We start from the raw sequence: 13,189 nt of genomic DNA on the forward strand, positions 1-13,189 counted from the left end.
GAGGGTGTCGTCCACCGGGTAGCCGACTGTCGGAGCCGAGGAACAGAGTGCTGGAACAGTGGCGGTGGCGAGGGTGTCATCCACCGGGTAGCCGACTGTCGGAGCCGAGGAACAGAGTGCTGGAACAGTGGCGGTGGCGAGGGTGTCGTCCACCGGGTAGCCGCTGTCGGAGCCGAGGAACAGAGTGCTGGAACAGTGGCGGTGGCGAGGGTGTCGTCCACCGGGTAGCCGCTGTCGGAGCCGAGGAACAGAGTGCGCGCCACACCTTGGTGTGCGCGTCGGAACAGTGGCGGTGGCGAGGGTGTCGTCCACCGGGTAGCCGCTGTCGGAGCCGAGGAACAGAGTGCGCGCCACACCTTGGTGTGCGCGTCGGAACAGTGGCGGTGGCGAGGGTGTCGTCCACCGGGTAGCCGCTGTCGGAGCCGAGGAACAGAGTGCGCGCCACACCTTGGTGTGCGCGTCGGAACAGTGGCAGTGGCGAGGGTGTCGTCCACCGGGTAGCCGCTGTCGGAGCCGAGGAACAGAGTGCGCGCCACACCTTGGTGTGCGCGTCGGAACCGAGAGACGCCTCGGGGTGCGTCTGCGAGGAGGAGTGTGCCAAGCACGAGGATCCTTGGAAGATGCGCGTTGCGCGCTGGAGACTGGAGAGCGTGCCAAGCCCTTGAAGATGCGCGTTGCGCGCTGGAGACTGGAGAGCGTGCCAAGCCCTTGAAGATGCGCGTTGCGCGCTGGAGACTGGAGAGCGTGCCAAGCCCTTGAAGATGCGCGTTGCGCGCTGGTGACTGGAGAGCGTGCCAAGCCCTTGCAGATGCGCGTTGCGCGCTGGTGACTGGAGAGCGTGCCAAGCCCGAGGGTCCGGAAGATGCGCGTTGGTCTAGATGTGCGTCAGGACGAACAGCTGCGCTGGGGTCTGCAGTGGAACGCTGGGGTGCCTCCCGTGGAAGTTACAGGGAGCGCAGAACAGTCTCCTCCACAGGCTACGGCGACAGCAGACGAAGGCTGGAGCAAAACATCTCAAGGCTGGAGAAATCCATATACAGCATTGGTAGACCAGAGGATCTCCCGAAAGAGTCTAGATGTTAGAGAATATGACTCAGCATGAATACAACACGACCCCACGCCGAAACGAGGGGAAGAGCCCTCGTATTTAAAGCCCACAGGGGAACTAATTAGCCTGCCACCACAGGTGCGAGAGGTAATTGATAATAGTCCAGGTGTGGCCACTGAGAGTAAACGAGAGTAAAGAACGAGAGGGTGGGGACTAGAGAGAGTGAGTGAGAAGGGAATTTCTAACAGTAGGCTTAAAGAAAACAGAGAAAAGGTGGTGAGCAGCGGGCAAAACCTCACAGTACCCCCCCCTCAACGGGAGCCACCCGGCGACCCAAAACAAATACAGACAGAGTGGCAGGGGGCAAAACAAGAGGTACTGGCCAAGCCAGCAGGGGAAGCCACCACAAGAGTGGGGCTAGCAAAAGAAACAGGGTCGCCGAGGGGTAGCAGAGGGGCAACTGGGGGAACTGGTCTAGAGGAACTGGTCTAGAGGAACTGGGTCTAGAGAACTAGTCTAGAGGAACTGGTCTAGAGAACTGGTCTAGAGAACTGGTCTAGAGAACTGGGCTAGAGAACCGGGCTAGAGAACTGGTCTAGGGAACTGGTTTAGAGAACTGGTCTAGAGAACTGAGGGGCAAGCAGGGTAGCAAAGGGGTAACCATGGTAGCACCGGGAAAGGGCTAGCAGAGGGAAGGTTAGCTGCCAGGGCACTGATAGCTACAGGGCCTATGCTAGCTGTACTGCTACATCAACATAGAGGCTGCGCAAGCTGCCGGAGCCAGGCTAGCAGAGGGAAAGGGTAGCTGCCAGGGCACTGATAGCTACAGGGCCTATGCCAGCTGTACTGCTACATTAACATAGAGGCTGCGCTAGCTGCCGGAGCTAGGCTGGCAGACAGGGCTGGACCAGCATGAGAGAACAAGCTAGCTGGAAGGACAGTCCTAGCTGTGTGAGATAAACTGACCTTGCTAGCTGAAAGGGCAGTCCTAGCAGTGGGAATACTGACCTTGCCAGCTGAAAGGGCAGTCCTAGCAGTGGGGAAACTACACAAAAAAGTGGAGGCCATGCAGAGGGACCGGGTTAGCTGCTTGGGCCTGGCTAGCTACAGGGCCTATGCCAGCTGCAAGGCTGCATTAACATAGAGGCTGTGCTAACAGCCGGGGCCAAGCTAGCAGACCGGGGCCATGCAGAGGGAATTAGGTTAGCTGCCTGGCATGGCTAGCTACAGGGCCTATGCCAGCAGCAAGGGCTGCATAAACATAGAGGCTGTGCTAGCAGCCGGGGCAAGGCTAGCAGACAGGGGCCATGCTGGTAGTAGAGGCCTAACAAGCTGCAGGGGGGTCAAACAGGGCTAACAGGGAAGCCAACAGGGCTAACAGGGGAGCTAACAGGCTAACAGGGGAGCTAAACTGGGCTAACAGGGAAGCCAACAGGGCTAACAGGGGAGCTAACAGGGGAGCTAGAGGGGAACTAGAGGGAACAAGAAAAAAAAGGCAAACTCAACATACACCGTCTGTGCTGGCTGGGGTCGTCGATTTGGTGGGGTCGTACTGTTATGGTTTGTAACCGACCCCAATCGCACAACACAAGACAGGTATGATGGTTTGCCAAGAAACAGATATTTATTGAACAACAGGGAAAAACAGGGAAAAGGGCACTGTCCCTTTAAGGGAGAATCACAAATACAGGAATATAATATGAGGGGAAGGAAAGGTGCCTTTAAGAGGCGGGCAGGAAAAGGGGAACACTAAGGGAAGGTTAAAGGAACGCTAGGGGAAAGCTTAAAGAAACAGAGGAACTAGAGACTAGGAGAAGACGGGACAAGGAGAGCTAGGGAACAGGAGAACTGGGGACTAGGAGAACTAGGGACAAGGAACTAGGTGGAACTAGAAGGGGAGAACTTGGGACCAGGAACTAGGTGGAAACTAGAAAGGGGAGAACTAGGGAACAGAGGGGACTGAGGCCCGCGGAGGCGGGCTGGGGAAACAGGGAGGAACTGGGGACTGGTGGGAAAACATCTGGGCCGCTCTGCAGAACAGAGGAGAGGGTTAATATTCAAAAGGGAACAAAACAGAGCAGATGCAGAACAGTCCAAATAAACAAGGTAACAAAGTAATAATATCTTCGTGTGACAAACACACAGGGGGAGATGTAATGTCCAAAAATACTATCTAAGTGAGAACAAAAACAGAGTGGGAGATGAAATGTCCAAACTACTAACTAAGTGAGAACTAAAGGAGGCAATACGCTGGGTGAGTGACATCACAATCAAAACTCACCCAGGCGTATGCGTAATGGAACAGGAACAGCAGCGGGACGAGGGCAAGGGGCATTACGCTGAGTGAGTGACATCACAATCAAAACTCACCCAGGCGTATGCGTAAAGGTACAGGGACAGCAGCGGGAACGGGGGCAAGAGGCATTACGCTGAGTGAGTGACATCACAATCAAAACTCACCCAGGCGTATGCGTAAAGGTACAGGGACAGCAGCGGGAACGGGGGCAAAAAGCATTACGCTGAGTGAGTGACATCACAATCAAAACTCACCCAGGCGTATGCGTAAAGGTACAGGGACAGCAGCGGGAACGGGGGCAAGGGCACTACGCTGGGTGAGTGACATCACAATCAAAACTCACCCAGGCGTATGCGTAATGGTAAGGGACAGCAGCGGGAACGGGGGCAAGGGCACTACGCTGGGTGAGTGACATCACAATCAAAACTCACCCAGGCGTATGCGTAATGGTAAGGGACAGCAGCGGGGCGAGGGCATCGCCACCGGGTGGCTGGCTGTCCGAGCCGAGGAACAGAGTGCTGGAACAGTGGCGGTGGCGAGGGTGTCGTCCACCGGGTAGCCGACTGTCGGAGCCGAGGAACAGAGTGCTGGAACAGTGGCGGTGGCGAGGGTGTCATCCACCGGGTAGCCGACTGTCGGAGCCGAGGAACAGAGTGCTGGAACAGTGGCGGTGGCGAGGGTGTCGTCCACCGGGTAGCCGCTGTCGGAGCCGAGGAACAGAGTGCTGGAACAGTGGCGGTGGCGAGGGTGTCGTCCACCGGGTAGCCGCTGTCGGAGCCGAGGAACAGAGTGCGCGCCACACCTTGGTGTGCGCGTCGGAACAGTGGCGGTGGCGAGGGTGTCGTCCACCGGGTAGCCGCTGTCGGAGCCGAGGAACAGAGTGCGCGCCACACCTTGGTGTGCGCGTCGGAACAGTGGCGGTGGCGAGGGTGTCGTCCACCGGGTAGCCGCTGTCGGAGCCGAGGAACAGAGTGCGCGCCACACCTTGGTGTGCGCGTCGGAACAGTGGCGGTGGCGAGGGTGTCGTCCACCGGGTAGCCGCTGTCGGAGCCGAGGAACAGAGTGCGCGCCACACCTTGGTGTGCGCGTCGGAACCGAGAGACGCCTCGGGGTGCGTCTGCGAGGAGGAGTGTGCCAAGCACGAGGATCCTTGGAAGATGCGCGTTGCGCGCTGGAGACTGGAGAGCGTGCCAAGCCCTTGAAGATGCGCGTTGCGCGCTGGAGACTGGAGAGCGTGCCAAGCCCTTGAAGATGCGCGTTGCGCGCTGGAGACTGGAGAGCGTGCCAAGCCCTTGAAGATGCGCGTTGCGCGCTGGTGACTGGAGAGCGTGCCAAGCCCTTGCAGATGCGCGTTGCGCGCTGGTGACTGGAGAGCGTGCCAAGCCCGAGGGTCCGGAAGATGCGCGTTGGTCTAGATGTGCGTCAGGACGAACAGCTGCGCTGGGGTCTGCAGTGGAACGCTGGGGTGCCTCCCGTGGAAGTTACAGGGAGCGCAGAACAGTCTCCTCCACAGGCTACGGCGACAGCAGACGAAGGCTGGAGCAAAACATCTCAAGGCTGGAGAAATCCATATACAGCATTGGTAGACCAGAGGATCTCCCGAAAGAGTCTAGATGTTAGAGAATATGACTCAGCATGAATACAACACGACCCCACGCCGAAACGAGGGGAAGAGCCCTCGTATTTAAAGCCCACAGGGGAACTAATTAGCCTGCCACCACAGGTGCGAGAGGTAATTGATAATAGTCCAGGTGTGGCCACTGAGAGTAAACGAGAGTAAAGAACGAGAGGGTGGGGACTAGAGAGAGTGAGTGAGAAGGGAATTTCTAACAGTAGGCTTAAAGAAAACAGAGAAAAGGTGGTGAGCAGCGGGCAAAACCTCACAAAATAGGTGGCTAATATTTCCATTATAGCATTTATGTAGATACAAAATAAGAATCTATAATACTATCTACACATGTTGATGACCCATTTAATAACGTTCTTATTTTCACTTTTCCACCCGAGGAAGAGTTGGATTTTATTTTTATATAATCTTTTCTAATGCTTGAATCATGCTGCAAGAGTGAAGTGATATAAATTTGCAGCATGGTTCTCAATTCCACAACGTTAAATTCATTGTTCCTTCCTTCTCTTTTAACATGAAACCACAACAGCAATCCAGCATTCCCTTGGATCGCTACCAGATTGAGGAGCTGATTCAGAGACTGGACCGTGAAAGGACGGGGATTGTTGACTACAGGTGGGCCTGTCCCATGGAGACATTTTGCTGGGTTAAGGTCACACATACACCTATCTGAGTACTATACAAACAAAGTACACCTGGGTATCTGAACACACAATTAATCGTACATGTTTTTGATTGATGGTGTAGTAGAGCTGGGAATGTGTCCAGATTCTTGGCATGACTGATGTCCTTCAAGATAACACTGTTGTTAAACTGTGATGGTGACAGTTGGTACAGAGAGGAGCCTATTGTGATCTGTTGACTACATCCAGTTTGATGTCTGTGCAGGGATTTACCTAACATCTAGGTCTAGCTCTGAGTAGAAAGATACTTACAGTGAGTCTGATGTCTCTGTGCAGGGGTTTAGCTGAAACAATTTGAGTAGTAGTGTAAAGATACTTACAGTGAGTTTAATGTCTCTGTGCAGAGGTTTAGCTGAAACAATTTGAGTAGTAGTGTAAAGATACTTACAGTGAGTCTGATGTCTCTGTGCAGGGGTCTGGCTGACACCAGGAAACAGATGATGAGGGACCATCGGCGCCAGCTGAGGAAGGTGGAGTCTCGCCAGAAGAAGGAGAAGCAGAAGAGTGACCGCATCCTGAAGACCTTCCAGAGCGCCGTGGAGGCGGTTACCCCACACGGCTCCTTGGTCATGTCCCTGGGGGGCGGCAAGGAGGACTCCAGCGGCCCACAGCACTTCTCGGCCACCCCGCTCAGCTCCTGGCACCACATCGTCATGTCCAACAGTGACCGCTACTCCGTCGCCAATATGAGCAGCGAGCATGTCCACCTGCCCATGTTAGGAGGTGCCGGCAACCACCGGCCCACCAGTTCCCCAGCCATGCACTCCTACTCCCAGTCCAACCTGCTGGATGACTCCCCCCGCCGCCCCTCGACCAAGACCATCTCTGCCCAGGACACACACTCTGATTCAGAATCAGAGGTGGACCACAGCGAGCTGAGACCGACCGCTAACCACCTGACTAGATCCAGGCCCGCGCTCAATGCCAAGCAGCAAGTGGCTAAGACCAAAACCACCAAGGGCAAGAAAAAGAAAATCAAGAAACGTGTGGTTAACAATGTACAGAAACCTAGGTAAACCTTAAAGTGACTGAGCTGTGTTACTATGTCTAATGAGGTATCAAAGAAAGCTATTGCATTGCTATGGTATTTTTTTCCTTTAAAAAAAAAGGGGGAACACCACTCAAATAAAAAAAAATTGAATGTTATTTCCATGGGCTACGACAGTTCTATCAATATTTGTGAACATGAGCTACTCTCTCCCAAAACCAGAGAAGTAAGAATCAAAGTTGTGATGCCATCAAGTATAAAGTCTGAAGCTGCTCCATTGACAATGAATGGGAGACTGATTCTGTGGGCCTACAGAACGTTTGTTTTCATACATTTCTTTAATATCCAAATGAGCTTTATTCTATAGTAGTGTTCTCGATTCTGAAACAGAAAATATACCTGCATTCCCCTGGAACATTCCCATGGGTGCTCTCAGTGTCATCTATAACATCTTGCTCAGTTCATTGTCTATGGAGCAGCTTCAAACTTTATACTTGACAACGTCACAAGTTTGAGTTTTAGCACTCTAGTTTTTGGATTTGGGAGAGAGTTGCTCATTTGTATTAAATATAATGACGTAATAAAGATTATTTCAGAGAAAAGGTATGTTTCAGTATGACTAGTTAATACTAAAAAAGGGTATTGCTAGTGTAACCTGTGTGACTGCTGTCTAATACAAAACTGTATGACAGTATTTGATTTTAACATGATTTACAACAAACACCTGTTGTACCTAGATTACATTAAACTAGTTGATTTTTATTAACGTAAAACGTTAATCTTCTGTCCTACTTTTTCCTCTCTCCATCTGTCTTCTCTCCTCCCCTCCACAAAATGATTCTCCACTCTCCTCTTTTCCCCTCTGGAGGGCTATGGAGTCAAACAGCTAAGTCAGCAGGAACTATTGGCCCTGTGTCTCCACATAGGTGTTACAATAATTCTAAACCTATTTTTCTAATACCCATAACGTTAGCTATTAATTTACAATTTGCGTGTCAGGCACTGATCAGGAATAAATAAGTAAACACTTCTTCTTCAGGGCAGGGCAGGCTACGCAGTACACAGGCTACTTCCACACAGCTGCTGCCTCTCCAGTACTGCACGTTACTCACAAGACATTTTTTAAAGTAAAACATTCAGGGCTTTTCAGAAAACATCCAACGCCCAAGTAGCCACTCCCTAGCCCCGCCCGTGCAGAGCAGAAACAAGCGTGATGCCTTGGGAATCACCTCTACTACACCCCCCCCCCTCCCAAGCTTAGTAGCGTTATTTTCTGCTCACATGTTTGGTGTTGGATATTGAACTGTGAACAAATGCACCACTCATTCAGCTCTCCTTTGACTGACATATACCTTACTACAACTGGAGAAGAGTGGTTCCGGATGCAGAATCACCCGGTGGATTTGTCCACCCTGCACACACTCAGTCCCCCTCGTATTACGGTAGCCAGTTTATTTAGTTGCCTGGCATTGGCTGTTCTCGCCTCCGGGCTATTGTTTGCTGACCTGGGGTCAGCTTGTTTTTATTCTCCCTTCCCATACCGGTTGTCTCCCCCATTGTTTGTGCCTTTCTTCCCTCATCACCTGTGTGGTTTTATCAATAGCATGTGATAGGCATTCTATTTTTAGCCTTCCCCTGTGTGTGTGTGTGTGCCCTCATTTCCTGTTAGCATAGGGTGGACTACCCAAGGCAGAAGGCACCCCATGGTTTAGGGGGGATTTTCTGACCATTGGCGGTAGTCTCCCTATGCATCTTGCATTGTATGCTATTGTCTGTATAGAGTTGCAGAATAAGCGTGTTTGTGAGCCCAGCTCAGTGTTGTAATAGTAGCACAGCTTTCCTGGAGCGATATTGGGCTGTAGAGAGTAGCCTACTGTGTGTTAGTGTGTTGTATATAATAGTTAGTAAGTATTATAGAATGCTCTATGCTAAACCATTATTTGGACTTTGCAGCAGATGAGAAAGGATTGTGGGTAATGTATGCCACAGAGGAGGCCATGGGTAAAATGGTCATAGCTATGATAGATTTGGAATCATTTGGGATTGAGGATGAATGGACCACTAGTGAGTACCATTGGTAGGAGTTATGTACACCACTAGGCCAGGAGATCTTAAAACAGAGGAGGGTTTCTACTATGACACCAACACGGGCAATATCAGTATTCACCTTCAGAAGTTCCAGGAGAACTTTGTCAACCTGCACTGATCAGAAGCTCTACAATACATGTTCAACAATGGCTTACAATCTGAGGTTTGATAAAGATGAGAAGTCCATTATATATATGACCATCCATTGTCGAAATGCATTTATCTTTCTCAAAAGATAAGCTGAAGCATTAAGATAGTAAGCATTCTTTTCACAAATAACATTTGGAATTGTATTTAATAGAGTTGGCCATGAGCTACAAAGGCAAGGTGGAATCCCTCCTGGGAGATGCAAAGAGTCTGACCTGGTGAGTAACCGTTCTGGAGAGATCCAGTTGGACTTTGAGCTTCTCAGGATGGAGCTGAGGGAGTTTGAGGCTCTCGTGTCCCACAGCTGAAAGAGTCCCTCAGCTCCTCCTCACCCATATTCAACAGCCTGTACACTGAGGTAAAAGAAAATAGTAATTCCAACTTAATTACAGTGGGGAACAGATGTGATGACCAAGCCATAATACCGGTAATGGCATTTGTCCTGTGTGTTCTAAGATTCTCATCGTGGACCAACTTGAAAGTCATCGAGCCAGATATTGGTAAGGTCCATTGGCTGGCTGGCTGTGTATAGTGGTGGACTGTTAGTCATTATCTTTTTATTCTTTTCACAGGCAACTGTAATCACAAAGCCATCGCTACAAATTTGGAGGCTGGGGTAAAGAGCTATTTGAGGCTATGAATCTATGTATTGGTATGGTGCATACAGTAATCCCACAATGCAAAATGTCTATCTTTACTCTGACTATGATCAATTCATTCTGAGGTCCTCATTCAAACACCACGGTTTACCAAGTGGATGGATAAGTATTGGTAACAATTGTGTTGTTCGTGGTAACATCTTGCCTTACCAGAGCCACATGCCTTTTTGCATGGCCAAACATAATTTAGCCACTTCCGCTCGTGAATACAAAGTGGTCCCAAAGGCTAGTAAAAAATTCGCCTATACAGTTATTTTTGCAGCGGATGAGAACAGACCACTGTACGCCACAGAGGAGACCAATGCAAAATGGTCATTGCTAAGATAAACCAGCCGTCAAATGTATTGAAGACAGAGGTGCGCAAGCAGTTGGTAGGCAACGCCTTCATGGTGTGTTGATCTGTTATATAGTGATCGATGCAATTGATACATACATACAGTAAACTCTATTTTGGCATCTCCAAGAAGCTGGGAAGAAGATTTTGTCTTTTTTGTCTTTTTTTTTAAATAAATTAAAGTGGAGCATTTGAATAACTGTGCTATTTTGATTTGTTTTATGCAGGCATTTATAAAAATAAATAAACGATTATACATTAACAACATGTTGATTCATTTGCGCATTTGCAATCAATTGATAGGACGCATTGCGCAGGACCGCAGGTCAATTGTGATAGTGTATGAATGCTGACTATAACAAAGGGTTATTAGCCAATGTACATATCAGAGGTCGATCAGAAGGATGTGGGGATTTATTATATTTATTATAGTATAGTTATTCTGTCTCTCAAATCTGGTAACGGCCAAATAGATGATATCGTTGTGAGATCTGATCAAAAACATTTGTCTAGGATCAGAGAGTTTTCAGCCTAGTTGGTGTGTGTCTCAAACCTTTTTTCCTTATCTCTCCTCTCTGTGGAAAAAAAAGCATGCACACACACAATCTTGTTTCCAAATGCGTGTGATAAAGTTGTGAAATTACAGCTCAGTTTTATAATCGGAACGTGTCCCTGCGTTCCACATTAAGAACAGGGGGGAAAGCTCCTTTTGATGTCACATTTACAGACTTTACATGCTAAAATGTCCCACGGCCAGAACCGACAATTCAAAGCTGATATAGAGAGGGGAGAGATATGAGTCTGTATGTAGAGAGGGGGAGAGAGATGAGGGTTTGTATATAGAGAAGGGGAGAGAAATTAATCTGTATGTAGAGAGGGGGGAGATAGGAGTCTGTACAGTATGTAGAGAGGGGGAGATATGAGTCTGTTTGTATGTAGAGAGAGGGAAAATCTCATTGGATTCATGCTAGCCATTGCAAACGGGTGGGGCCACCAGTAGCTGAAACCTAGTAGAATATGTTGATATCCCTATTCACCATGATCTACCATTCTAAAACATAAGGGTTAAGGTGATGTTTGTAGGCCAGGGCCCACAGAGGAACCATCCGGTTAGTGATGGGGGTGCACTGTCAAGTAGGGTGACCAGATGCAAAAAGTCCAAAAGCAGGACAACAGTAAGATTTTGGTGGGACAAAGTGGGACAGATAGATAATGTAATATTTTTTATTAGAATAACATGGTCTTCACCGAGACCAATGTTTTTTTTTTGCTTCAAAAAGAGGGACATCCTCTCAATATGTGGGACGTTCGGTCAAATGGTGGGACAGTACAACCAAAAGGGGACCACCTGGTCACCCTACTGTCAAGGTGAAGCAAAATAGTGAGAGATCACGCTGGTGTGATAGTCTATTACTGTAGGAGGTCGCCAGGAGGGACAGATGAGTGGTTGATTATGGAGGGGGTAGAGTTTTAGAGATGAATTAGGAAACATTCTAAATGTAGAGTCAATTCAATTTCATAATCAATTACAAACACTGTGTTTAGTAACAGACTTTATGCCTTTATATTTATAACCAGGCTATCCACATGAAGATACATGATATGTTACAACCTGAGCCTTTGAGTTTATACACCATTAAAACAAATTTTTAACCCATGATTAATCAGTGATCCAAATGTAAACAAATGAGTAGCCACCACCAAAAAATAAGATTGGAGACATGTTCTCATTCCCTAGAGCCCTTGATAAAAGGAATAACACTAGACAGCAGGTATATATGTGAGTTTTTAATAGCATTCTTCCTCCAAATTTGCAATGGGTTAATGTCAATGATGAAAATCTCATTGGGAATTATATGGGGTGTGGCAGTGTCAAAATATTATACTTGTACTTACATATACTCCTATATGACTCATTCCTCTCTGTTACACAGAAGACCCCTCCCATCGTAGTTTTGGGTAAGATTGCAGGGGGGGGGGGGTTTGAATCTGATACAACACCCCCCCCCCCCCCCTCTCTCTCTCTCTATCTCTTTCTACCTCACATCAGCCCCTCCTCTCCCTTGGTCTGTGCTATGGATGCCCCCCCCCCTCTCTGTAAACCAGCCCTCCCCAGGGGGACTGTCCTTTGTGCTCTGGCGAGAGCCAGGCTCCATCTGGTACTGAGGACCAACTCTCAGCAGATTATAGACTCCAGGCGGGGGTGATCCCTCTACCGCTCGCACTACTGTATAGGCTGACATAAAAAAAAAACATAGTATATTACAACTATTGTTGTATGAACTGTACTACTAAGGCATTCTCAAAATTATTCCAAATCCTTTTCCGCCCTGCAATCCCAAGGCATCACTGAACGCTCAACACAATGCATTTTCAATATAAAAACCCTCCATCTGTGGCGGAAATAGCCTTTAGCCACAGCAGAACAAAAACAGCACTGTCTCTTTAAATCTGGTAGCATCTGGCTGGATGAGATGCAAGGGGGGGGGGGGGGGGGGGGCTTTGAGGCCCTTGCGTTTAATGGTACCCTCTTAGTGACATCATTCTCAGCCAATCGGCTGCTTCCCCTGAGCTCTCCCCTCCTTTTCCGGAGACTAGTGTGTGTGTGTGTGTGTGTGTGTGTGTGTGTGTGTGTGTGTGTGTGTGTGTGTGTGTGTGTGTGTGTGTGTGTGTGTGTGTGTGTGTGTGTGTGTGTGTGTGTGTGTGTGTGTGTGTGTGTGTGTGTGTGTGTGTGTGTGTGTGTGTGTGTGTGTGTGTGTGTGTGTGTGTGTGTGTGTGTGTGTGTGTGTGTGTGTGTGTGTGTGTGTGCGTGTGTGTGTGTGCAGGCTGCCGAGGACACGGGCTATACTGCTGATGCTGATGCTGGGTCCAGGCCATCCTCGTCGCACATCAGGTACACCAGGGCTTGTTTCTGTTTTCTGTGCTATGTAGTGAAATGATTCTCATTGTATACGGCTCGTTCCTCTGCAGAGGGGGTGCAGACGGAGGAGATGATGAATAGTAATGAAGGAGAGGGAGGGAGTGAAGATGGCTGTGTGTGCGTTTCATAACACTACCTCAGCTGCTGCAGCCTCCATGGCTGTACCGGGATGGGAGGGTCTAGCTATGCCTAATGCCATGCTTGTATTTCAGTCTTTTTCGTTGATTTGAAGTGAATGCAATATGGGAACGCTCTATTTTCTATTAATACGTCATGTTCAAATGAAGATCAGGCTATGTGTTCGCAATGATATTGTATATCCACTGAAGCAAGGGATTATTCCAGATTTCTGCATGGTGCTGATTCTCATCAGTAAAGAATTCCACAGCCTTGAAGTTG

The 13,189-nt window shown here is 49.0% G+C and overlaps 2 protein-coding genes across 2 annotated transcripts in view; both read left to right on the forward strand.

The window, feature by feature from the left end:
• The window catches only part of lrrc74a (leucine rich repeat containing 74A), a gene marked incomplete at both ends in the record, with an annotated part of 33,373 nt that extends 26,703 nt beyond the window's left edge, over positions 1–6,670 (forward strand). Inside the window, 2 exons of the mRNA XM_084311162.1 lie at positions 5,501–5,586; positions 6,067–6,670. Coding sequence (XP_084167288.1) covers positions 5,501–5,586; positions 6,067–6,670 — 690 coding nt within the window. The remainder of the gene's footprint in view (positions 1–5,500; positions 5,587–6,066) is intronic.
• Positions 6,671–8,876: 2,206 nt separating this feature from the next.
• olfm4.2 (olfactomedin 4, tandem duplicate 2) lies at positions 8,877–11,833 on the forward strand (the record flags this gene model as incomplete). Its single annotated transcript, XM_084311163.1, is given in 5 exon segments — positions 8,877–8,893; positions 9,032–9,176; positions 9,179–9,248; positions 9,511–9,648; positions 11,805–11,833. Coding segments are annotated over 5 exon segments (399 nt in total).
• Between the last annotated feature and the right edge of the window lie 1,356 nt (positions 11,834–13,189).

The sequence above is a fragment of the Notolepis coatsorum genome, assembly GCF_963971535.1.
Source record: "Notolepis coatsorum genome assembly, chromosome: 3".
NCBI classification, from domain to species: domain Eukaryota; kingdom Metazoa; phylum Chordata; class Actinopteri; order Aulopiformes; family Paralepididae; genus Notolepis; species Notolepis coatsorum.